Consider the following 24,892-nt stretch of genomic DNA (forward strand, 5'->3'; position numbering starts at 1 on the left):
TCATTCTCTTTTTTCTTTTTCTTTTCTGCACCCAGAGTGATGGGCCCTTCAGCTCAGAATGAAGAGTTTCGGCAGAGCCCTCCTGCTGCTGTCCTGCTCCTTCTTTTTCCAGGAAAGCACAGGCTCAAAGGGAAGGAATGGATTTCAGCTCCCCTTCTGTGGAGCTGGCAATCTCGTATAAACAACAAACCCCAGATGATTGAGGGAGGGACTGAATAGATATTCAGGAAATAATTCATGCTTTTTTCTCTTTCTCTTTCCTTCTTTGGCTCCAGCTAGTAATGAATCCCTCCACCAGGGGGTAGACAGAAGACATAAACTAGTGCTGACCGATCTCATTAAGCCCCGGTTACCTATTTGACATTGTTACAGGTCTCGTTTACCCACATGACTCAAGAAATACTGCACCCATGTACCTCTGTCTTATGTTTTAAGACTGAGAGTAATGTGTATCAGGTTGACCTGGATTTGAGCAGGTAAATGGGGTGTAAAATGGAATATCATGTCAAGGTGAGCAAGACAGTTGCACTTAACAAAAGCCACTGCCGAAGGCTCCATTCTGTCCCTCCCATGTGATCACGTCAAGGGCAAACCTTCAGGTGTGCAATCACATGAATAAGAGGACCCTCTCGTTAAAGGCATTTCACCCCCATTGTGGAATACAGTTGCAGGCAGACAGAGCATTTGTTCAGTGTGCAAGATGAATGCGTTTCCCTTTTTCTTTCTTTCTTTCTTTCTTTTTTGGCTGTGCCGCATGCCTTGCAGGATCTTAGTTCCCCAGCCGGGGCTCGAACCTGGGCCCCCTGCAGTGGAAGCACGGATTCCTAACCCCTGGACCGCCAGGGAATTCCCCGCTTGCCTTTTTCAGGGCTTTGCATTGCAGGGCCTTTGCTGTCAGCCAGTAGCTGGATGGTGTCTACACAATTAGTGATCCTGGGCCCACCTGGTGGCCAAACACAGGGGCACGGCGTCTTGTATGTCCTACAGACAAGATTCAAAGCAGTCGGTATCCAAACACCCAAAGCCAGGAGAAACTTGTTTCGGTCATTATTCTTTGGCTTAATTACATGCTAGAAAGTTCCAGCTGAACTTTTAAAAGGAGATCTCTCATTATATTTAATTAGAATTCCTTTTTTGCTAGCCAAACCCACTGGCACCATGTGCAATCCCAACTTTCCACCGTTTTAGGAGACTCAGTCCATTTCCAACATTGTCCAATAGAACTTTCTGTGGTGAAGGAAGTGTCATGTATCTGAGCTGTCCAATATGGCAGCCACCAGCCCCATGTGAGGACTGAGCACTCAGAGTGTGGCTGGTGTAACCAAGGAACTGGGTGTCTGATCTGATCTGCTTTTCATTGACTTGTAAACAACGACGCCACCCCAGCTTCAGTGTCCCTTAACGTCTGAGCCTATTTTGACATTAGCGTCCTAGCAAATATACAGAAGTGGTACAGCTATTTTCTTCCTTCATGGGCAGAGTACTGGCTCTCTTTTTTTTGCCATGAAGATTTAAAAGCAATGTTAAGATACTGTTTCTCTGTTTTCACACAGTTTTAGGGAAAGGGGTGCAGCCTTGCCACCGTGCAGAGGCTGCCGTTGTGACTCAGGTGCTGTAACAGGACCTGTGATCCCACCTTATACCTGAATGACAACCTCAGCTAACAGTAGTGAGGCCTCGTTTTCAAAGTGGAATAACCTTGAGTAGAAATCTAAGAATCTAATGTTTGCATGGCCAAGAGCAACATGGGGTACTGGGAAATTCCATCGGTAAGGCAAGCAACTTCTTGGCAGCAGGAACCATGTCTTTTATCTGTTTCCTTCATTCCTAGCATAAATTTTAATAACTGCTTCTCCAATGAGTGACATAGTATGTGAATGAACAAATGAATATGGCTCAAAAGGGATGCTAGTAACATAACCTCCCAGGAGTCTCTCATTAAAGTCCCCAGCACCCTAGCAGGTATCTTTACTAGCAGAGATGTTATGGAAACACACAATGTAACTAATAATGTTTTGGACTTTTGCAGCAACTGATACAAAACCACTGCAAGCTCCTCTATGACTACTTTGAGTACTGTACAGTTAAATGATAACCTACATTTATAAAATCTATGAGTCCAGAAAAAAGTTCCATTTTCTACAAAACTTTTGTTTCTCTTTGAATGTGTTTTGTACGATGGCCCCTCCTCCCTCCTCCCTTCCTGGCCATTCCTTTTCATCTTGACCTGCATTTTACCGTAGCACTGACTGATAGACGTGATGTGGCCCACTGCCTCCCTTCGGTGAATCCTGCTCAGTTTCACCATTATTATGGTCAGTTGCATGAAACTGCTTTGTAGGGACTTCCCTGGTGGTCCAGTGGTTAAGACTCTGCGCTTCCACTGCAGGGGGTGCGGGTTCCATCCCTGGTTGGGGAACTAAGATCCCACATACTGAGATCACACACGCTGCTCAGCGCTCGGCCAGAAAAAAAAAAAAATGCTTTGTAAACTAAAGCACAGGGTAGTTCCATTTGCAGATGGCAAAACAAGAGCCTCGCTTTTCTATTCTAAGATGCTTCCTTAACAGCGTTCACCGTCTGCATATTTTTTAAGAGCTGGGCAGCCTGTCTGCTTTCTTCATTGTTCTCATCAAAACAAATCCATCAGTTTCTTCACCTGATCAACCTATTTCTGCCTTTAAGCCTTTTTTTTTTTTTTCAAGTTGTACCTAATGATTGGAATGTCCTATCAGGTCAAGTGCTCTAACCTCATTTCCTTCCTAATATCAACATACTTGAAATTCCAACTCAGAAGTAGACGCTTTCAAACAGCAAACCAGGTTGTTATGGAAGGAAGAACTCAGAGCTCTAGGAAGTGTGATAACTGATCTAAAAAATCTACTTGTGCACTAGCTGGTTGTATGATCTTGGATAAATTTTTTTTTTTTTTTTTGATCTTGGATAAATTACTCACCTTGCCTGGGGTCATTTACTACCTCTGTAATATGGGGAGAAAGAATGATCCCTCCATACTGTAAAGTCTGGGATTAAGGTACACTGTCTGCTCCATTCCATCCTGTCAAATCCCACAGTGATGACACGCTCTCTAACAAGTGATGCTGCAAATATATTCTGTAATGAATTAGAAATAATTGCACACGTCATTTACGTGAAATGTATTATGTACACTGCTATACTCTCAGCATAGTACCATGGATGGATAGGTATGTAATATGTGGCGGTGATAAAACATTTTATGATAGAGATTTGCTTCGGTTAAGGGCAGACTAGTCAATTCAGATCAACCCCCCTCAGAGAACAAAAAATATGTTTTTAGTTGGTTGAATATATGGAGTGCAAACAAGTTAGTGAATAATTATAGTGCCAAGATCAGGGAAAAGAAAATTACAGAGAAATGAGCATTTGGGCCCATTTTTTCCTTAGGGACCTCTGCCTGTTCCATAAGTGGTAGCTGAGAGATGGAAAAGCTGAGCAAAGTTTTTGACAAACTCACAGGACTGGGGATCCAGAAATTGAGTTTGGGGTCCATCATGGCAGCAGGCTGGCATACCTCAAACACTCTAGATTGCAAAGGAGTCAGTGTACTGAAATAGACCATTCCTCACGGACACTGTAGTTCATCCGTGAATCACCTCAATCCCAGCTTGGATTAAGATCATAGAAACTGCTATCGCCCTAGGTGTCTGTTGAGAGCAAATTTATATTCCTCTTTGGAGAAATGTAGCCATCATCCGAGGCCTTAAATTCTCTCTACGACATTTCACATAAAATTTCCATAATTCAGTCAAATATAATCAGGCACACAGGAGTTAAGACAATGTGATGAAATCCCAAGAGAGACAATACGCAATAGAAATGGACTCACAGGGGATCTGGATAACGACATTATCTTACACAGACTTTAAAATAACTGACTAATGTGTTTAAGGAAATAAGGTAGGCTTTCTAGCAGATTAGACACAGCTGAAGCAAGAACTTGTGGAGTGAAAGAAACAGCTTAAGAAAATATCCAGAATGAAGCATGGAAAAAATAAAAGTTTAGAAAATACAGAAAAGGGTGAGGGGCAGGGGATATCATGAAAAATGTAACAGTAGGAAACAGTACAGTCTTTCCAATTATTGGCTCTGGGTGAATTGAATACCCACATGGAAAATAAAATGTGGCCCCAACTTCCATACCATGCAAAAAATAATTAATCCCACATGGGCTGCAGGTTTAAATATGAAAGGTAAAATTATAAAGCTTCTAGAAGATAATTTAAGAGCATATTTTCATGAGTTTTGAAGGGAAGGATTTCTTACACAGGATCCCAGAAGTTTAACCATGAATGACAAGGCTTCCTTAAAATCTACAACTTTTGTTTTCAAACAATAACATTAGAAAGTGAAAAGGCAAGCCACAGAGTGGGAGAACATATTTATAACATGTATAACAAGGGATTTGTAGCCAAACAGATTAGTCATGGAGCCCATAAAGAGAATATCCAAATAGCCGATAAACATATGAAAAAGTGCCCACTCACATTAGTCATGGGGAAATGCAGATTAAACTAGAGTGCAACGCTATTACACACACACACCAGAATGGCTGCAGTTTAAAGGACGGGCCACACCAAGTGCTGGTCAAGATGTGAAGAAATAGGAATTTATATATTGCAGGTAGGAGTATAAACTGGCACATTCTGGAAAGACTTGGGCATTATCTACCAAAACTGAACATAGATCTGCTCAAAGACCTAGCAAGTCCATTCCCAACAGAGCCCAGGTGTACCGTAAGACACACACAGGACTATTTATCAGAGCATGGTTTGTAAGACACCAAACTGGAAGGAACCCAAATAAACATCAACAGAATGGATACATAAACTGTGGTATATGTTCATGCAGTGAGGTAATATACTGCCCCCCAGACGAACTAACTCAGCTACATATAATAGTGTGGATGGACCTCACAAACGTAATGTGAGTGAAACAAGCTAAATATAAAATTATATATGCGATATGACTCCATTGATATCATGTTCAAAACAGTAAAACTAATATCTGGTGGTGATAGAAGTCGAAATAGTGGTATCCTTGGGGAGGTGGGAGAATGTAGTGATTGGGGCTTGTGGGGTGGCGGTAACGTTCTAATTCTTGACCGGGTGATAGTCACGCAGGACTGTTCTCTCTGGATGATTCACTGAGCTGTACACTTTTAAAAGATAAAACCCTATGATTATGTTTATTCAAACTAGGATTTATCATTTGCTGAACTCTAGGCTAAATGCTAGAATTGGAAAGGTGACTCGGAGACAGAGTCGGGTGTCCCGGAATTTGGAGTCTAGCTGTGGACTCGGGATTGCTTTCTCTCAGGAGTCGATACATGCATTGGGTCTTAAAGTGTGATCGGCTTTTCAACAAATGAAGGAGACGGTTAAGGACGTTCTACGTAGAAAGGGTGAACGTAAGCAACGTTTAAAAGTGCAGGCATGATGGACATATATACACTACCAAACGTAAAATAGACAGCTAGTGGGAAGCAGCCGCATAGCACAGGGAGATGAGCTTGGTGCTCTGTGACCACCTAGAGGGGTGGGATAGGGAGGGTGGGAGGGAGGGAGACGCAAGAGGGAAGAGATGTGGGGATATATGTATATGTATAACTGATTCACTTTGTTATAAAGCAGAAACTAACACACCATTGTAAAGCAATTACACTCCAATAAAGATGTTAAAAAATAAACTTTATATGGAGACACACACACAAATATATAAAATCCTGAAAAAAAAAAAGTGCAGGCACGTTCACTCAGCCACTGAGAAGGTAATGAGAAAAACCCATACGTGTTCAGTGTTGCGTCAGTGCTGACGGCTGATGAGAACGCCAGGAGGATGGTCTGCTGCCAGTGGGAATGAGGAAGGACGAGCGAGGGAGAAGTGTCCCATGTTGATCTTCAGTCGTGAAGAAGAGTGGACTTACTTTATTTACCTGGTAGTAGCCAAGCACCGACAGAAGTAAATATTGAAAATAAAAATTGTGCATATCTTTAGGGGAAAATGCAGGGGCTCCTGTGCCCCTGTTTACGCTCTGCCCTCCAGTGCTGATGAGGCTCCCGGGGCACAGCAAGAAGCACGTGTGCCCCACGGATTTATGGTTTTCTCTCTGGTCCCACCACTCACGCCACCACCGCCACCCCACCTGTGGGCCGGCATGTGCCCCAACTGATTCTCCACGTGGGTGGCCAGCTCTTCCCTAAGCTGACGCCTCAGCAGCGCCCAGGTCCTATTTTGTGCGTCCTTCGGCTGTGCGTTTCACACAGGGTGGTCATCTACCCTGCATCTGTCTCACATTCATGTCCTTATCCCTCCGCCTGGCACAGCGGCTGGTGTGCCGCTGGTGTACCCCGTGGTGCTGAACAAATGTTTGTTGAAACCACATTAAATAAAAGCCCAGGTGGTGAGTGGCCCTAATATTGCAGCTGTGGCATTAGGAGAGCTTATCTTGAGCCCCGACAGGGTGTGGACTGACGGGAGGGCTTACCATCCAAATAAAGACACTTTGGAGTGAGAAAAATGGTATTATGAATACATATGCCAGGGTCAACCCAGGATTTTCTGGAGGAAACAGAGATTTGGTCACCCTCATGTGACGGTACCGCTACAGGGTGACATGAGGTGTCCCTGAGTCCCTCAAGGAAGTCCCATCTCTCCTGTGATCCCAATCCTGTGTGACACCACTCTTGTCCATCCTAGACCTCTGAGAGGAAGGTGGTCCTGGGACTAGAGCAGGCTTCGTCCCCCTGCATGTCCTCACGAGTTCCACTTGTGACACGCCACACCTTCAAGGTTGAGCGCTCATCTCCCGCGGGCCCACGGGGTTCCTGCTGAGGCTCTGAAGCCTGGTGTTTGGCCCCCGTGTGACACGTGCAGAGGCCAAGAGGTGCTTGGTCCCTGTGGCCAGTGATGGAATCCAGCATCGTGCCGTGTTTGTAGGGACACGCGACGTGCACCCACTCTGCCCTGTGCTGCTGCCTCAGAGACAGAGCCTTCCCCAGAGCAAGGGTTCCTGCGTGCCGCTTTTATCTCACCACAGGCACTTCCGAGGCCACCGTCAGGATGGTTTCGCTGATTTCAGGGGGATCAGTCCAGGAGACAGTAAACGTCTTGATAGACTGAGGACTTCCTAGAATATGGGGTCCAACCAAAGGGGAGATGAATGACGAAGATATAAATTCGCCATGGAAGAAAACAGCACTCCCCAGCACCAAAAAATACTTTCCGTGCTATGTAAGTAACGCACAAACATTACAGCCAATTCGCACTTGATACACGATGAACTTCCCCATTTCTCTGATAGGAAGGCTGTGAAGCGAGATAAAGCAGAGGCATGCTGTGGAGGACAAACATCTCGGCATCCAGTAAACCTCCACGTGTTTCTTTTTCTGTTTTCAAGACTGGTTGCTATTTCCTCCGTGCCCCTTGTTTATTAGTGTATTGACTCATCCAGAGTCGAGCTCCCTGTTTCCACACCAGAGGGACGGAGTCACACATCTGCCAGGCAGAGCCGGCAAGAGATAACAGCCAGCAACAACAATGGTCTTCCTCAGCCTGTCGGCCAAAAAAACTTCTGGCAGAGCAGGCTGAGAATAACTTATCACCGGTGCCTGTTCTGGAAGCACGGAGTAGTTGTTTGCCAGACAGAGATAACAGGCAGGATGCGACCAAGAGCCAGAATCGCCCTGGAAGTCGGGGCTCCACCTGGCAGACGCTGAAGAGGAAAGAGGGATAGAGCAGCCAGTTAGCACATGGTTTCCTGGTGCCGGGACCCGGCCGTCAACACGTGCCAGTGTTCCTAAGTCAGCCAGAAGGATTGAGTTCATTCCTGAGTCCTGTAAAGGATACTTAATGGTTTATGCTGCAGGGAAGGATTTCCAGAGATGTGATTTTTTTAAAAAACCACCACCAACAAAAAAACTATTAATGCAAGCAACTCATCTGAAAGAGAGAATCTGTTCATTTTCAGTTGCTTTGGTTAAAAACTACATGATGGTGTGATGAGATGAGTGTTTGATTGTCTTACAAATCACCCTCTCCGTGTCTGACACATCCTTCATTCTCAAGGGGTGGCTTTGATTACCTAGAGATGTAGTTGAGGGTTTCTAGGAGGCTGGACCTGCTTATCCTGAGCTGCCGGAAGGGCATCTGAAACTAGACTCACCTCCCTTTTTGTTAAATGTCGGGATGGTACACGTTGCTCTGCAGGCTGTTTCAGCTTCAGAGGTTAGATGCACCAAGTGGCGCCACCCTTGCCAGTTTCTGTTGTCAATTTCTGATGAAAATTTCCTTCCTTGTCTCACAGAGCTTTTTAGAGTGATAATTAAAACAGCAATAAAGGAATGATTGTTTTAGTAATAAGTTCAACGCTGTACTGTAAATCACTTAAACTACAAGTCCTGTGTAGCGTGTGAGTGCCAATAAGCTTTATTCATTTGAGAGAGGGCAGTGGAGAGCAAGGCATCTGAGTTCTCTTTCAAAGTCACAGAGCTTGTTCTTCAACAAGGACTCAAAAGCAGATGTCAGAGCTGCGTTATAGGAATCTTGATACATAATTGATGTTTACAGAGTGATTCAAGATTCCAACGTGAAAGCTCCCTTGTCAATGGTAAGTAACTTAATGACACTGTCTGTAAATACGGTATACTCTTTCCCCTCACCTAACACCCACTCTTGGTCTGTCAGTTATTGTAAACTAATCAGCATCATCTCCAGGGGTTGTGCTAGGTCACCTAAAAATATCCCTCTGGATTTTACAGCACTCCTTTCTTCTTAATATGTGGATGGGTTTGTTTTTGTACGTTGGTCATTTAAATCCCCTGAAGAGAGGGATCTCAGAGTATGAGTCTTACCTCAATGAAAGCCATGTTTCCTGGCTCCTCTGCAAAATATTTTCAGTAAGATTTTGGCAGGTGAAGATAAGGTTTAGCTACAGAGTGCTTCGGTTTGGGTAAGGACCACACATCTTTTTTTTTTTTTAGGTAATTTTTTTTAAATTTATTTTTTTAACATCTTTATTGGAGTATAATTGCTTTACAATGTTGTGTTAGTTTCTGCTGTATAACAGAGTGAATCAGCCACGTGTATACATATATCCCCGTATCCCCTTCTCTTGCGTCTAGGACCACACATCTTGGTTGAAGCATTTTTGTCATTAGCCCGTTGGTCTGTTTAAGATTGGGGTTAGCTATCTGATATCAATAGCAGCCCATTTCTTGCACTGGGCATTTCACTAACTTCATATAGATAACTCAGAAATTTCAAGGTCAGAAAGGTATAGCACTGACGGACTTGTTAGGAGGGGATTTCAGTGCACAGAGCCCTAAAAAGAGAATTCTGAATCTTATGGCTCTGCCTCCCTTGGGCCGGCCATCTGGAGGGCAGGTGGGAAAGGATGTAGCAATCCAGAAGCCCTAGGGATGTCTTCTGAGTCATCTTCTCCATATAGAAAAATAGGACCTAGTGGGGAAATGATACCTGCTCACTCCATGGAAGGCCTGCAGTTTATGTGTGTATATGAGACAAAGCTGGTTTCTGTCAGTATAGAAGATACTAACGGGTAATTGGTGAAGAATTATTTTCCAAAATTCAGTTAATGTGATAAGTTAATTTTTTTTTGATTTTCAGAATGCTTGTAATGGAGTGAAACAGGCCCTTGTTTTATCTCAGCCACATTATCCCCCATCTAGACAGTTTTTTTTAATAAACAATTATGCTTTGAGACAGTAATATTTTAGAACAGAAAATGGATAAGGGAAAAGTGATGACACTGAACACCTTTAAGGCAAATCATCTGAAAGTTAAAGGGAAGCAAAGACAATCTTAATTACTACTATATTGCCATATTTTCTCAAATCTCAGATGCACTTGATTATTTTCTTACCTGTTACATTTCTGAAATGAATAGCATCTTACAGTGGATCTCTGTATTTAATGTGACGGTGTTACTTTCCTTCCCCATCTCCCCCAAAAGTCTGTTATAAACTCATCGTCTTAAAACTCAGTGGCATCCTAACATTAATGGAATAAAGAGGCCCAGAATTAAGCAGAGATAAATTTTCCTATATTTCCTCAGAGTCTGTCATTTTACATATTAAAGTTGGAAGATTATGTTTTTTCCTTTCTGATTTCGTGATTGTCCTCAGCGGAGTGTCCCATATGAGGGTGATCGTCTTAACTCTGTATTTCTTGGATAAAATGTATGCAAAATCATCACCCATTGCGACATTTAGTATTTCTTAATTATTGTCAGTTAATGGCTCAGAATGGTGAGAGAGAAAATATAAAATTCAGTAACGTTTCCATTTGGAGCTAGGCTTCTAAAAATCCCTGAACACCTTCACAACCGTTGTGTAATACATGCGGCAACTCGGACATGCTCTGTTTGCACGCCAAGCGGGCGTCCTGCAGCACAGTCTGACACCAGCTACCTGGAGTGAGTGTCACACTCCACAGGGTTAAGGGCTCAGTCTCTCAAGCCTGCCCTCTCTTCTGACACCAACCCCAAGTCTCAGGCACCTGCGATTCTGACAGACTGGCAATAAATGTAAAGGGTTCCCCTAGAAGAAGTCATAGAACTCAGGAAAGCACTGTACTTATGATTACAGTTTTATTATAAGGGATACAAATGGAAGAGACACCCAGGGCCAGGTCTGGGAGGGTCTTAGACACAGAGCCTTTGTGCCTCTCCACGTGGAATCTGGGTGGGCCCCCTCCCTGCACATCAGGGTGTTCACCAGCCAGGAAGCCCCAGGGTTTAGGGGGTGGTCTTATTAAGTAGGTGCGATTGATTAAATCATTGGCCACATGATTGAACTCCATCTCCAGTCCCCCTTCCTGGAGGTCGAGCTGGTTCTCAGTTCCAACCCTCTGATCAAGTGATTGGTCCTGCTGGTGACCAGCCCCAACCTGAAGCTCTCTAGGGACCTCCCCTTGAGTCATCTCATTAGCATAACAAAGACACTTCTGTCACTCTGGAAATTTCAAGGATTTCTGGATCTCTGGGCCAGGAACTAGGGACAAAGACCATATATATATATTCTGGTACCACGGGGCATGGTCCAGATTTTGTATAAGGTTCTAGCTTGTGTCTCTAGCTCTGTCCTTTTCACTGGCTTACTTACATTCCACCGCAGGCTCCTCAGGATGTCCTCCTGCCATCTGCAGCTCAGCAAATTCCAAATTATGCTTAGCTTCGTCCCCTGAATTAGCTTGTCCTAAATCCCCCATCATGGTTTATAGAAACCACTGTCCTTCTGTGCGTTGAAACTCCAAGTTTCGGGTTCATCCTCGACTCTCTCTGGTTATTAAGATTTTCTGTTAAGTCTTGTCCGATCCCATTGTTTAGATCACTTTACAGCTTTTTTTGAACATAGGCTCCCTGATAATGTGTTAAAAGATCCAAAAGTGAACAAGTCATGAGAACCCAGACCGTGTTAAACTCCACACACTTCCTCACTTTGTCTTTTGCCCCAGAGATGCCGGGAGGTCCCCTCTGGTTGAGAATTTCGGGGCTAGATTATAGCCGGATCACAGTCATCCTCAGCCCTTCAGAATCAAAGGTCATCAGTCATGTTCCAAGGGAACCTCCTCCCTGTGCCCTTGACCACACTGCCACTAGGTATCTCGCAAGGCAGGTTTAGGGACTGAACCCTGAGGTGGGGCTGGGTGGCTTGGGAGTGGCAGGGAGAGCTGGCAAGCAGTAGGTGATTGTAGGTTGCAAACAGACTAATCTCAATTTGCCTTTCCTTTTCCTTGGTATTCTATTTTATACATCCCACCAATCAAAATTTCCTACCCCACTTCTTTAGTGCATCCATTCATTCACTTGATCGTTCACTGATTCACTCGTCCCCGATCTCTTGAGCACTTCCTCTAGGCCAGGCACTGTTCTGGCATCAGGATAGAGCAGCGTTAACAAAGCACAGCCCCTTCCCTCTGGGAGATCCCAGTCTGGTGGTAGGGGGGTAAGTAGACGGATATACAAGAGAATTTCAAGATGTGCTAAGTGCTATGAAAACAGTATTAAACTAGGCTAACATGATAGAGAGTGCTGGGAGGATGGTTGGGTGCTCAGGGAGGATTCTAGGATTACACTGCGCAGAAGCCAGGGAAGTGTGGTAGTTGAGAACATGGGATTTGGAGGCGAATAGACCTGTTTCAGGACCACTTGCCCTTAACTCTGAAGTTAGAGAAATTGGGCCCAACTTTGTTCAGCTTGATTGGCTCCTGGTTCCCATTAGGGAAGCTCTGTGCTTTGAGGGAGCCCAGCATTCTTTCCTGGAGGCTCAGTGTGATAAGGCCACACAATCCGGTTGCTGTGTCCTCCTGCGTCCCCTTCCTTACTGTCCCTAAGAGAGCCTCCAGGGGCCCATACTGGTTCCCTACTAAAGTGAGGGCTCAGGAATGAACCTCTCCGCTTCTGCTCCTTCAGATTCCGCGGCCCCCCTCCCTCTCTCCATAAATAAACCTTCCTTCTGTTTATTTAGGGTGGTGAGTCTCTATTTCCACACAAGGCCGCAGTCAGCCTCAGGGCCCTCCTAGAGGTATTCTGCATTCAGGGATCTTGGTAGGGAGCACCCCTCTTGGGATTAATAGGAACCGGCAGGGCAGTGACAGTGAAATGTGAAGAATGTTTGGGGGTGGGGAGCGCCCTGCAAGGCCCGTGGTGCTTTTTCACAGGCAGGCAGCCCCCGGATGACTGAATGCCTTATTATTAAATCATGCAGGGGGGAAAAAGTCACTTTTGGCCTGAAACCAAATATGGGAACTTTCAACACCAAAGGCAACTTTCTCAGAATGTTTTATAAGGAGCTCTGTTTGAAGTCTCGAGTCAATGTAATATCCAGCTCAAAGATACACTTTTGTTGTAGTTCTTAATCATAACTCATTTGAAATACCAGGTATGTCAGTTTCCAGTCGTCTGCTCTGATTCATCAGGACAATGCTATATTTCATCCAAATTAATGTAATAGATTATAAAATACCTTTTTGTCTATACTTGTGCCCAGGTCTGGACATTCACTCTGCCCCCCTGTTCTTTTCCTTCCACCCTGTCCATGCCCCCTATGCACCCACATCCCTCTGCGTGGCCTCGTGAGAATCTCTCGCTTTTTCTCTACCTCATTCTGATCTCTGAGCAATAGAAGGAGAAGGAAACGGAAATTAAAAGAGCTTTTCTCGTAGAGCTACCACACGACCCAGCAAGCCCACTGCTGGGCACAGACCCTGAGAAAACCATCATTCAGAAAACGTCGTGTACCACAGTGCCCACTGCAGCTCTGTTTACAATAGCCAGGACGTGGAAGCAACCCAAGTGTCCATCGACAGATGCACGGATACAGAAGATGTGGCGCATATACACAATGGAATATTACTCAGCCATAAAAAGGAACGAAATTGAGCTATTTGTGGCGAGGTGGATGGACCTAGAGTCTGTCATGCAGAGTGAAGTAAGCCAGAAAGAGAAAAACAAATACCGTATGCTAACACATACATATGGAATCTAAAAAAGGAAAAAAGGTCATGAAGAACCTAGGGGCAAGACGAGAATAAAGACGCAGACCTACTGGAGCATGGACTTGAGGACCCGGGGAGGGGGCAGGGTAAGCTGGGACGAAGTGAGAGAGTGGCATGGACATATATACACTACCAAATGTAAAATAGATAGCTAGTGGGAAGCAGCCGCATAGCACAGGGAGATCAGCTCGGTGCTCTGTGACCACCTAGAGGGGTGGGATAGGGAGGGTGGGAGGGAGGGAGACGCAAGAGGGAAGAGATATGGGGATATATGTATATGTATAACTGATTCACTTTGTTATAAAGTGGAAAGTAACACACCATTGTAAAGCAATTATACTCCAATAAAAACGTTAGGAATAAATAAGTAAAAGTCTAAAAACAGAAAAATAAATAAATAAGTAAAAGAGCTTTCTCACGGATGTTTCCTAGGGATAAGGTGGAGTGTTTCCCCTTCCAGCTACTGCTGAATTGATGGCCATGCCCCGTGTGAATCCACAGAGAGAGAAAGTCAGCAGAGGAATTGACTCCAAACCAGAACACTGGTATCCACCTAGCTATACTAGAGCCGATTTTGTAAAGACTTCATTAAATATCAGGAAAAGCCTGCTCACGGGTAATTAAATTTAAAGCTGCCCAGAAGACCGTATTACATTCAAGAGCATAAGTGGTAGCGGTGCTCCAGGTAGAAACAAACAAGCCAGCAATTCCCAAGACCTCTCTGTCAACAGCGCCTTAAGCCTCTGAGAATGCAGAGGCCTCTGGGGTTCATTAGCTCCTGAAGCTCTGTCCCAGTACTGGATGGCCCTCACTGTTAGACCGTTTTCTCTTATTGAACTGAAATTTCTCTCTGCCCACTGGAAATAGCTCTGCGTCTGGGGAGAAGGGAAGGGACGTACAGAAAAGGTCCAATTTTTCTTTTGGGTTGAAAACACCCTTCTATCTTATCTCTGGGTTAAACAAACACATGGATTTAAAGAAATAATTTTCTTTCTTTCTTTTTGTTTCTTAGCCACGCCACGAGGCTTGTGGGATCTTAGTTCCCCGACCAAGGATCGAACCCCAACCGTCGGCAGTGAAAGCGCCAAATCCTACCACCTGCACCGCCAGGGAATTCCCAGGGAATAATTTTCACATGAAGTTTCTTCAGGTCCCCTCAGCAACTTGCTTTTCCTCCTCCTGAATTCTTTGTAAGTTGTCTCTGTGTCTCTCACACTGTCGCATCCTAAACCCCTTCCTTCAGTGTGCTCTCTCCTCCCATCGTGACCTTTTCCCCTGATGAAACCTGGGATGGTATCCACCACATGCTACCCCAACCTTTTAAATTTGCTTTTATGGCTCTACTCTCTATAAAAACAGCCACTTATGTTCCTAAAAACATGTGGAATGTGTGTGAATGTGTGTGAATGGGAATATATATTCTTGGTGTTATTGGTAATTCACACGTATTTCTGTGTCTATGCAGCCTGGGAAAGGCGGCTATGTGGAAAACAGAACACTCATCCGAAGGTCCTGTGACACTAATAATAGCATTTTGTGTTTACACTGAGTATTATTTGATAACGTCCACTGTTCTAAAAGCTTTACATGGATTCTCTCATGTACCTTAACCCTCAAAAACTTACCAGGTAGATGAAGAGAAGGCTTAGGAAGATTACCTAATTCATCCAAGCTTCACAGGCCGGTAGAGCCAGGAATCAATCCACCCTCACGCCGACTGTGGTATCCTCCAGCCACCTCTGTGGTCTTTGTCAGTATCCGATAAACACTCATAGGTTTCATTCATCAAAACCTAACCCAATTTTGCCCTTTTTTTTTTTTTTTTTTTTTTTGCGGTACGCGGGCCTCTCACTGTTGTGGCCTCTCCCGTTGCGGAGCACAGGCTCCGGACGTGCAGGCTCAGTGGCCATGGCTCACGGGCCCAGCCGCTCCGCGGCATGTGGGATCCTCCCGGACCGGGGCACGAACCCGTGTCCCCTGCATCGGCAGGCGGACTCTCAACCGCTGCGCCACCAGGGAAGCCCCAATTTTGCCCATTTTGAGTGTTCATCTAAATAGTTTTGAGCAAACGCTCGAAGTGTGTTTGAAGTCAATTCCCTAGATAAAGGGCCAAGGATTTGACCATATTAGGACACATGCAAAACTTCTGTGTTTTCTTTTACACGTTTTGTATTTTTAACTTGTGCACTTAGGTCAAAGAACTGTCTTAAATTAATTTTTGTGAATTGAGGACTTGTAACCACTAGTTTGTTCTCTATATCTGTGAGTGTGTTTCCTTTCTGTTATATTCACCAGTTTGTTTTGATATTTAGATTCCACATGTAAGTGATATCCTATAGTATTTGTCCTCTGTCTGACATTTCAGTGAGCGTCATGCCCTCCAAGTCCATCCATGTTATTGCAAATGGCAGAACTTCATCCTTTTTTTTTTTTTTTTTGCGGTACGTGGGCCTCTCACTGTTGTGGCCCCTCCCGTTGCGGAGCACAGGCTCCGGATGCGCAGGCTCAGCAGCCGTGGCTCACGGGCCCAGCTGTTCCGCAGTATGTGGGATCTTCCCGGACCAGGACACGAACCCACATCCCCTGCATCGGCAGGCGGACTCTCAACCACTGCGCCACCAGGGAAGCCCAGAACTTCATCCATTTTATGGCTGGGTTGTCTGTTCATTATTTTTCTGCATCTTCCACTTGTGGACAGCAACTGTGTCTTGTCTCTAAATGAATGAATACCTAGAAGACCCTGAAATATTTGCAGAATGACTAGTGCAATACCACGCATAGGCACTTTAACTGAAGGTATGTATTTGTTTCACTGTCTAAAATATTTAGCTTTATTAATCTGTCTCAGTGTTCCAGGCTATAGAAGTAAACTCCAGGCCTTCCCGCCCAGCCCCTGCCCTTCCTCCTCAGTGGGACAGCATGTTTGGGGTGGGAGCGAGCGGGCGGAGAGTGGGAACAGGAGAGGGATGGTATCCCATAGGCCATACTCCACTGCAGCCTGGAGTGAGACACTTCATGACTTCTCACTTTTGTGTTCCTGGTTCATTTGATGTCTTGATTCTTGGTCTTGGGGCTGTTTCTGCTTTGCTCTGACAGTTCGCCTGAGAACCTGGCCCCCGTGGTACCTCTGCGGGGCTACTGGTGCCCCACGTTCCCGGGCAGCCCCCCACTGCGTCTGCATTGCTCGAAACAGTCTGCAGTGCCCTCTTCCCTTCCTAGAGCATAGACGTCTGACATCTGAATGTTAGGTTTCATTTTCTGGGGACTCCCATTTGCATTCCATTTTAGCGTGCCCTAATTTTTCCTTGTCTTCCATTTGAGAGGATATTCTTTCTCTCTTGGGTGAATTACTTTCTCGTTTACGTGAGGGGTCTGCAAAAGATGGCAATATCGTATGTCTTAGAATTGCTCTAAATATGACATTCTGAAATACAGACTCTGATAGTGAGATTAAAACTGTTTTAGGATTGTAACTTCTCCCTGGAGAAAGTGATTTAGTGGTCAAAGCCTCTGCTTGATGAGAGATCGTGACCCTCTAGAACCCCAGAGTTGGGTCCTTACTACTTATACTCACCTTTAGCTGGCTGCTGCCCTTCTTCTAAAGACCGCGATACCTTCTTTTGTACCTTAAAGCCACCAGCATTTATATGGGTGAACACAACCATCTGGGAAAGACCTCACTACTTAAACTAATACTCAGGACTGCACTTCATGGAACTTGGAGTTAATTCCATTAACAATAGACAGATCAGTCTGTTTTATTTTTACTATTTTTCAATAATAATAATTTTAACATGAGTGTTACCTTTGCTTTCTAGACATGAATAAATAGCTTTCTATCTTCCATATTTGGGAGCAGCTTTTATACTACAGGATTTTTTTTCTTTGTGAATTGGATAAGATTCACCAGTAGAAATATAGAGCCTATTGGGAGGACTCTTTGATGACTGTCTACATTTCTTTCTTGATATTTGGCCTATTCAGAATTTCATCAGTTTTGGTAACATTTTTTCCAGAAATGTTTTCCATCTCAATGAGTTTGTTGAATCTGTAAGCATGCAGTTATATAGACTCCTCTTATAATTTTAGTGAATTTTCTGATTATTTTTAGAAAGTGAAAAAAAAATCAGGGAGATGGTTTTTAAGATTGTTTTAATATTTTATTTGGCTGGGAAACCCAGAAATCTCCAAATCGGGCTGTGGTTCAGTCAGCCCTCTTTTCTGAAGAGACTCCAACGGAAATGTAAGAACAGGGTGCAACAGCAAAGTGAAACAAAGGAAAGTCAAGTTTAATTTCATCTGGGACTTTGCCCTGCAGGGTGGAATGGCAGTAGGCCGAGCTGGGTCTGGGTTGCGCATCATCTCCTGGGTAATTGAGAATGGGTAGAACCGAGCAAGTTTCCCATCGTCCCACTCCAGTGATCCAGAAGAGGAGGAAGAGCAGGCAGGAAGCACTGGCCCCGGTGACGAGCACTGAGCAGGTCCAGGGCTCCGCCCCAGGACGTTTCTAACAGACCAGCAGTGGCCTGCCTAGCTGCCACATTGGCGAGAAGACAGAGGAGAGAGAGTGAGCAAGTGATACATCGGGAGAAATAAGAAGCCCTGAATTGTATTTTTTATTTTCATGTTTTTACTTAGTGCAACTTTATTTTTTTTAATTTATTTTATTGAAGTATAGTTGATTTACAATGTTGTGTTAATTTCTGCTGTACAGCAAAGTGACTCAGTTATACATACATATATATATATATATATTCTTCTTCATGTTCTTTTCCACTATGGTTTATCCCAGTATATGGAATATAGTTCCCTGTGCTCTACAGTAGGCCCTTGTTCCCTGTGCTCTACAGTAGGCCCATCAGTTCTATATGTAATAGTTTGCATCTTCTAACACCAAACTCCCACTCCATCCCTCCCCCAACACCCTCTCCCTCTTGGCAACCACAATTCTGTTATCTGTGTCTGTGAGTCTGTTTCTGTTTCATAGATAAGTTCATTTGTTTCATATCTTAGATTCCACATATACGGGATATCATATGATATTTGTCTTTCTCTGACTTACTTCACTTAGTATGATAATCTCTAGGTCCATCCATGTTGCTGCAAATGGCATTATTTCATTGTTTTTTATGGCTAATATTCCATTGTATATATGTACCACATCTTCTTTATCCATTCATCTGTCGATGGACATTTAGGTTGCTCCCCTGTCTTGGCTATTGTGAGTAGTGCTGCTATGAACATAGGGGTGCATGTATCTTTTTGAATTGTAGTTTTGTCCAGGTATATGCCCAGGAGTGAGATTACTGCATCACATGGCAAGTCTGTTTTCAGTTTTCTGAGGAACCTCAGTACTGTTCTCCATAGTGGCTGCACCAATTTACATTCCCACCAACTGTGTAGGAGGGTTCCCTTTTCTCCACACCCTCTCCAGCATTTGCTATTTAGTACAACTTTATTATTATACATTCCTCTGTTGACAAATGTTAATACTGACATTATAATGGAAGCACCATCACTTCTCAGCCCTGTCAGCCACTGGTTTGCTCCTGAGTCACTGTGATGCATATTTGCAGTATGAAATGGACACGTACTTTCAAGAGAGGCCAAAGAAAAGGCAGAGATTTGCGGGTCCAACATTTTGCTCTAACGCTTTCCTCCTTTCTTCATTTCTTATATTCTTTATTTTATCTGGTTCGAATAGGATTTATCATGGGTGATATTGTACATGATTTAAGTGTTTTTCCTCCTTGTGAAAATCTGATGGGGTGAAAATGGACATTCTGTTTTTAATTCATCTTCGTAAGATGTGAAGAATTGCCAAATAGGATTTTCTCTTTGGCCAAAATGAAATTTAAAACAAACAAACATATTGATATATATTTTTTAATTATAAATACTAACTTTTATTAAGAAAATAGACTGATGATCTAATCTCCATTATATTCTTCTTGAAAATTTTATGAAATGGGTTGGCTAAAAAAAATTAATGTTTTCCCAATATCTACCTAGTCCACTCTCTTCCACAACTGTTTCGATTGCCAGCTTTGTTCTCTATTTATTTAACTATTTGAGTGTCGTTTTGTTCTTTTTTGTACATAAATTAATGGTTTTCATGGACATCATTAATTATACCATTTTACTCTTGCATAGCAAATATACGTTTATATTTTAACTGACCAGTAGAATTTCAACCTATGAAGTACACAAAATTTTCATCTAAGTTTTATTAAGTGAGTAATCAGATATTACCAATAACTTGCACTGACACTGACATGTCTTATTTTACTTCATAAATTTATTTCATTTATTTATTTCTGGCTGCATTGGGTCTTCATTGCTGTGCGGGTGCTTTCTCTAGTTGCGGCGAGCGGGGGCTACTCTTCGTTGTGGTGCGCGGGCGTCTCATTGCAGTGGCTTCTCATGTTGCGGAGCACGGGCTCTAGGCGCGTGGGCTTCAGTAGTTGTGGCTCGCGGGCTCTAGAGCGCAGGCTCAGTAGTTGTGGCGCACAGGCTTAGTTGCTCCGCGGCATGTGGGATCTTCCCGGACCAGGGACTGAACCCATGGCCCCTGCATTGACAGGTGGATTCTTAACCACTGAGCCACCAGGGAAGTCCCTGACATGTCTTATTTTAAATCGATGTGATGCTAATTAGAAATTTTGGGCACATGGTCATTGATATCATTCTCAAGTCAAGGAAGAGTAAAAATGAAATAGAATTCAGCTCTTTGGCCTTCCATATGCCCAAGAGCAAAGCTGAAGTGGAAGAGCACACTTTTGCCACATTGGAAGCTGCAGCTGGAATTCGGTGCATCTTAACATTTAACTTCCTCTTTTTTAGATGTTTTTCGGAATAGTTATAATTATGGTGTTATATTGTTTTAACCACTTGTTAAAGTCATTCGGGAGAATGACTTTTGGAATTTCCAAATAGTTCTTTTTAATGCAAGCTAGTACTTATTATATCCTCTTTAGTTATTTTGCACTTTTTCAAAGACACTTTTTATTCTCTTTGATGCATTTTGAATTCTGCCTGGTGTCAAATTCATATTGTTGTCCCTGATTTCTTTTGGTTTTTGTATGCCTGAAATATCATCTCCCCGTTGTTGTTGTTTTTTAATTGTAGTAAGATATACATAACATAAAATTTGCCATTTTAACCATTTTTAAGTGTAGAAGTTATTGGCATTAAGTACATTCACAATGTTGTAAACCATCACCACTATCCATCTTCATAATCCCGCACAGAAACTCTGTCCCCATGAAACACTAACTCCCCATTCCCTCTCCTTCCAGCCACTGGTAACCTCTGTTCTACTTTCTGTCTCTATGAATTTGCATTTTCTCGGTATCTCATGGAAGTGGACTCGTACAGTATTTGTCCTTTTATGTCTGTTTCACTTAGCATAATGTTTTCCAGGGCCATTCATGATGTAGCATATGTCAAAATTTCATTCCTTTTTATGGATAACTAATATTCCATTGTATGTATATTTATATTTTGTTTATCCATTCATCTGTCAGTGGACACTTGGGTTGTTTCCACCACTCGCTCTTGTGAATTATGGTGCTATGAACACTGGTATACAAGTATCTGTTTGAGTCCCTGCTTTGAATTTTTGGGGTATCTGCCTGGAATTGCTGGAACATATAAAGTTCTATGTTTAACTTTTGGAGGAACTGCCCAACTTTTCCACAGCGGCTGCTCTACCCTTTTATTTTTAACGGTGCTGTGTGGGTCTGTTTTAGTTGTGTTTCTTGTAAGCAGTGTATGGCTGGCTTTTACTTTTTAACCCCAAACTTTCTTTGACTTTAACTATCCCAGTAATTTGGCAGATATATACTCTTTTTGTTTTATTAGGGCTTGTCTTTAATGTTTTTCAAAACATAGTCTCCAATCTGTATTTTCTGACTGTAAAATTTAAAAATTAAAAAGATGCTTTTTGACCTACCTTCCTGCCTATAATTCCCATGTAAGACTTGAAATTTAAATTGTTTTTGCTTCTTCATCTTTACCCTGTACTTTCACCTCAGATACTGATCTTCTTTAATATAAAAAGGAGTTTGAAATTGAGGTTATTGTTACTATTTTATAGTTTTTGTAGGTGAATGCATGTTAATTTTCAGATGTTATGTTTCACATTGGCCTTGAGTTTAGCAACCATATTTGTGACAGTATTTTCTACAACTCTACCTTTAACTGACTTAGTGCTCACAGCTGATGCTTTTAGTCTCGTTTTCAGCATTTTTGGTTTCATTTTTTAAGCATCTCCAAATAATTTTTAAAGAGAAAATGAGTGCCATGTATATTCAGACCAGAATTAGCTTTTCCAGGATGCTTGTGAATTTTATGTTTCAGGTTTTGTCACTCATAACACCCCCGCCAGTGCCTCATCCCTAAACTTGCATTCGTAACACTACATACTTTTGAAAGTTCCCCAGATTGTACTTTGGAATCCACAAAGCCTGGATCCGCCCTTGATTCTTACTGCTTCATCTCTGAGTATATTCATTTTTTGCCTTCTCATGGGAAACGATTACAGTGCTAAAGTCAGATTTTTTACTCTTTCTAGGAAATATATTTTTCCTATCCAGAATTCAAGTGAGGTTGTTTTTGTTTGTTTGTTTTGTAATTCAAACATTTCTCTAGACTATATCACCCCCACCACCCACCAGTTCCTGTGCTGAGTTCCTTCTTCCAGTTCTTACTGTCTTTGGATGACTGTAGAAAGAGAGCTGCGGGATGAGAAGGGGGACTTTGCTCAGCTATTCTGAAGCATGACAACCAAAGAGGAGATGGCCAGATGTGAGAGTCCAGGCTTCTATTCCAGGTTTCAGACAGTGAAGTAGGAATGACATATTGGCCTATCTTCTTCCAAACATGATAGAGCTGTCATAATTTGAGAGAGGCATGGCTTATTTTTCTCAGTCCAGTTCCACTAGTCTTATAATTTGTGGCAAGATCAGCCAGATTGTTTTTTAAATAACAGTGTTATTGACATATAGTTCACATACCGTATGACTCACCCTTTTAAAGTGCCCAATTCAATGTTTCTTTGTATATTCACAGATACGTGCGGCCATCACCACAATCAATTTTAGAACATTTTCATCACCTGTAAGAGAAAACCCGCACTCCTTAGCTGCCACCACCCTCAATCCCCTTATCCATTCATTCCCCTCCATCCCTAAGCAACCACTCATCTACTTTCTGTCTCTGTAGATTTGCCTATTGGGGACATTTTCTATAAATGGTATCATATAATATGAAGTCTTTCGTGATTGACTTCTTTCCTTTCACATAATGTTTTCAAGGGTCATTCATGTTGTAACACATACCAGTATTTTGTTCCTTTTTTGTCCAAATAACATTGCACTGTATGAATATTACATTTTATTTATCCATTCGTCAGTTGATAGCCATTTGGGTTGTTTCCACCTTTTGGCTTTTACGAACAATGCTGATATAAGCATTTACGAAAAAGTTTTTGTGGGCGTATGTTTCCATTTCTCTTGGATAGATACCTAGGAGTGGGATTTCTGAGTTATAGTCTACCTCTACATTTAACCCTTTGAGGAACTACCACACTGTTTTCCAAAGTAGCTGCACCGTTTTACATTTGCATTAGCAGTTCAGGAGGGTTCTGATTTCTCCACATCCTCGTCAACACTTGTCTTCTGACTTTTTCTTTATAGCGATTCTTGTGGATGTGAAGTAGTATCTTATCGTGGGTTTGATTTGTATTTTCCTAGTGACTAATGATGTTCAGCATCTTTTCATGTGTTTATGGGCCATTGTATATATTCTTAGGAGAAATGTATATTCAGATACCTTGCCTATTTTTATATTGGATTTTTTTGTGTTTTTATTGTTAAGTTCTTATTAAGAGTGCCTTATATGTTCTGGATACTAGCCCCTTATAAAATATGTGATTTGCAAATATTTTCTCTTTCTTTGTGTCAGCTTTTCACCTTCTTGATATTGTCCTTTGAAGTTTTTTATTTTGATAAAATCCTATTTATCTCATTTTTCTTTTGTTGCCTGTGTTCTTGGTATCGTATCTAAGAACCATTGCCTAACCCAAGTCACGAAGGTTTATGCCTATGCTTTCTTCTAAGAGTTTCATAGTTTTAGTTTCTACATTTAGGTCTCTGATCCATTTTGAGTTAATATTTTTATATGGTGTGAGGTAAGGGTCCAGCCTCATTCTTTTGCATGTGGAAATCCAGCTGTCCCAATACCATATGTTGAAAAAAACTATTCTTTTCCTAGTGAACTGTCTTGGAACGCTTGTCAGAAATCAATTGACCTTAAATATAAGGGGTTATTTCTGGACTTTCTATTCTCGTTCATTGATCTATATGTTTGACTTTATGCCACTGTCACACAGTCTTGATTTCTGTAGCTTTGTAATAATTTTCGAAATCGAGAAGTATTAGTCTTCCAACTTTATTCTTTTTCAAGATTGTTCTGGCTAGTCACGGTCCCTTGCACTTCCATATGAATTTTAAGACCAACTTGTCTGTTTCTGCAGAAAAGCCAGCTGCAATCTTAATAGGGGTTGCATTCAATCTATAGATAATTTGTGGAGTGTTGCCATTTTACCAATATTAAATTTTCTAATCCAGGAACACAAATGTCTTTCCATGCATTTAGGTCTTGTGAAATTTCTTTCAGCAGTGTTTTGTAGTTTTCAGTGTACAAGTCTTACACGTCTTTTGTTAAGTTTATCCCTAAGTATTTTTTATGCTATTGTAAATGTAATCATTTTCTTAATTTTATTTTTAGATTGTTCATTGCTGGTGTATAGAACTACAATTGGTTTTTGTATATCAACCGTGTATTCTGCAACCTTGCTGAACTTGTTTATTAGTTCTAATACTTTTTAAAAGATTCTTTAGGATTCTCTTGGTGCAAATGGGTTAATATTACTTCTTTCCTCCTTTCTGGATGCATATTTTTTCTTTTGCTTGGCTAACTGCCCCAGCTAGAATCTCCAGTTCAATCTTGAATACAGGTGGTGAAAGCAGACATCCTTGTCTTGTTCCTGATCTTAGGGGGAGGTTTTCAGGCTTTTGGCACTAAGAATGATGTTTGCTGTGGGTTTTTCATAGGTGCCCTTAATTGGATTTCAGAAGCTCCCGTCTATTCCTACTTTGTTGAGTGTTATCATGAAAAGGTGTTGGAATTTTTCAAATGCTTTATCTGGATCTATGGAGATGATCATATGGTTTTGTTCTTTATTCTATTAATATGGTGTATTACATTGATTAATTTTCATATGTTGAATCAATCCTCCATTACTGGAAAAAATCTCACTTTATTATGGTTT

General features: G+C 42.4%; 1 protein-coding gene across 1 annotated transcript in view; it reads left to right on the plus strand.

Annotated features, from left to right (window-relative positions):
- Positions 1 to 14,750, plus strand: part of BLOC1S5 (biogenesis of lysosomal organelles complex 1 subunit 5) — a gene marked incomplete at its 5' end in the record, with an annotated part of 76,740 nt that extends 61,990 nt beyond the window's left edge. Inside the window, one exon of the mRNA XM_082848334.1 lies at positions 14,570 to 14,750. Coding sequence (XP_082704460.1) covers positions 14,570 to 14,740 — 171 coding nt within the window. The 3' untranslated portion in view covers positions 14,741 to 14,750. The remainder of the gene's footprint in view (positions 1 to 14,569) is intronic.
- Between the last annotated feature and the right edge of the window lie 10,142 nt (positions 14,751 to 24,892).

This window comes from Leucopleurus acutus (assembly GCF_964270905.1).
Source record: "Leucopleurus acutus genome assembly, chromosome: 10".
Taxonomy (NCBI): Eukaryota; Metazoa; Chordata; class Mammalia; order Artiodactyla; family Delphinidae; genus Leucopleurus; species Leucopleurus acutus.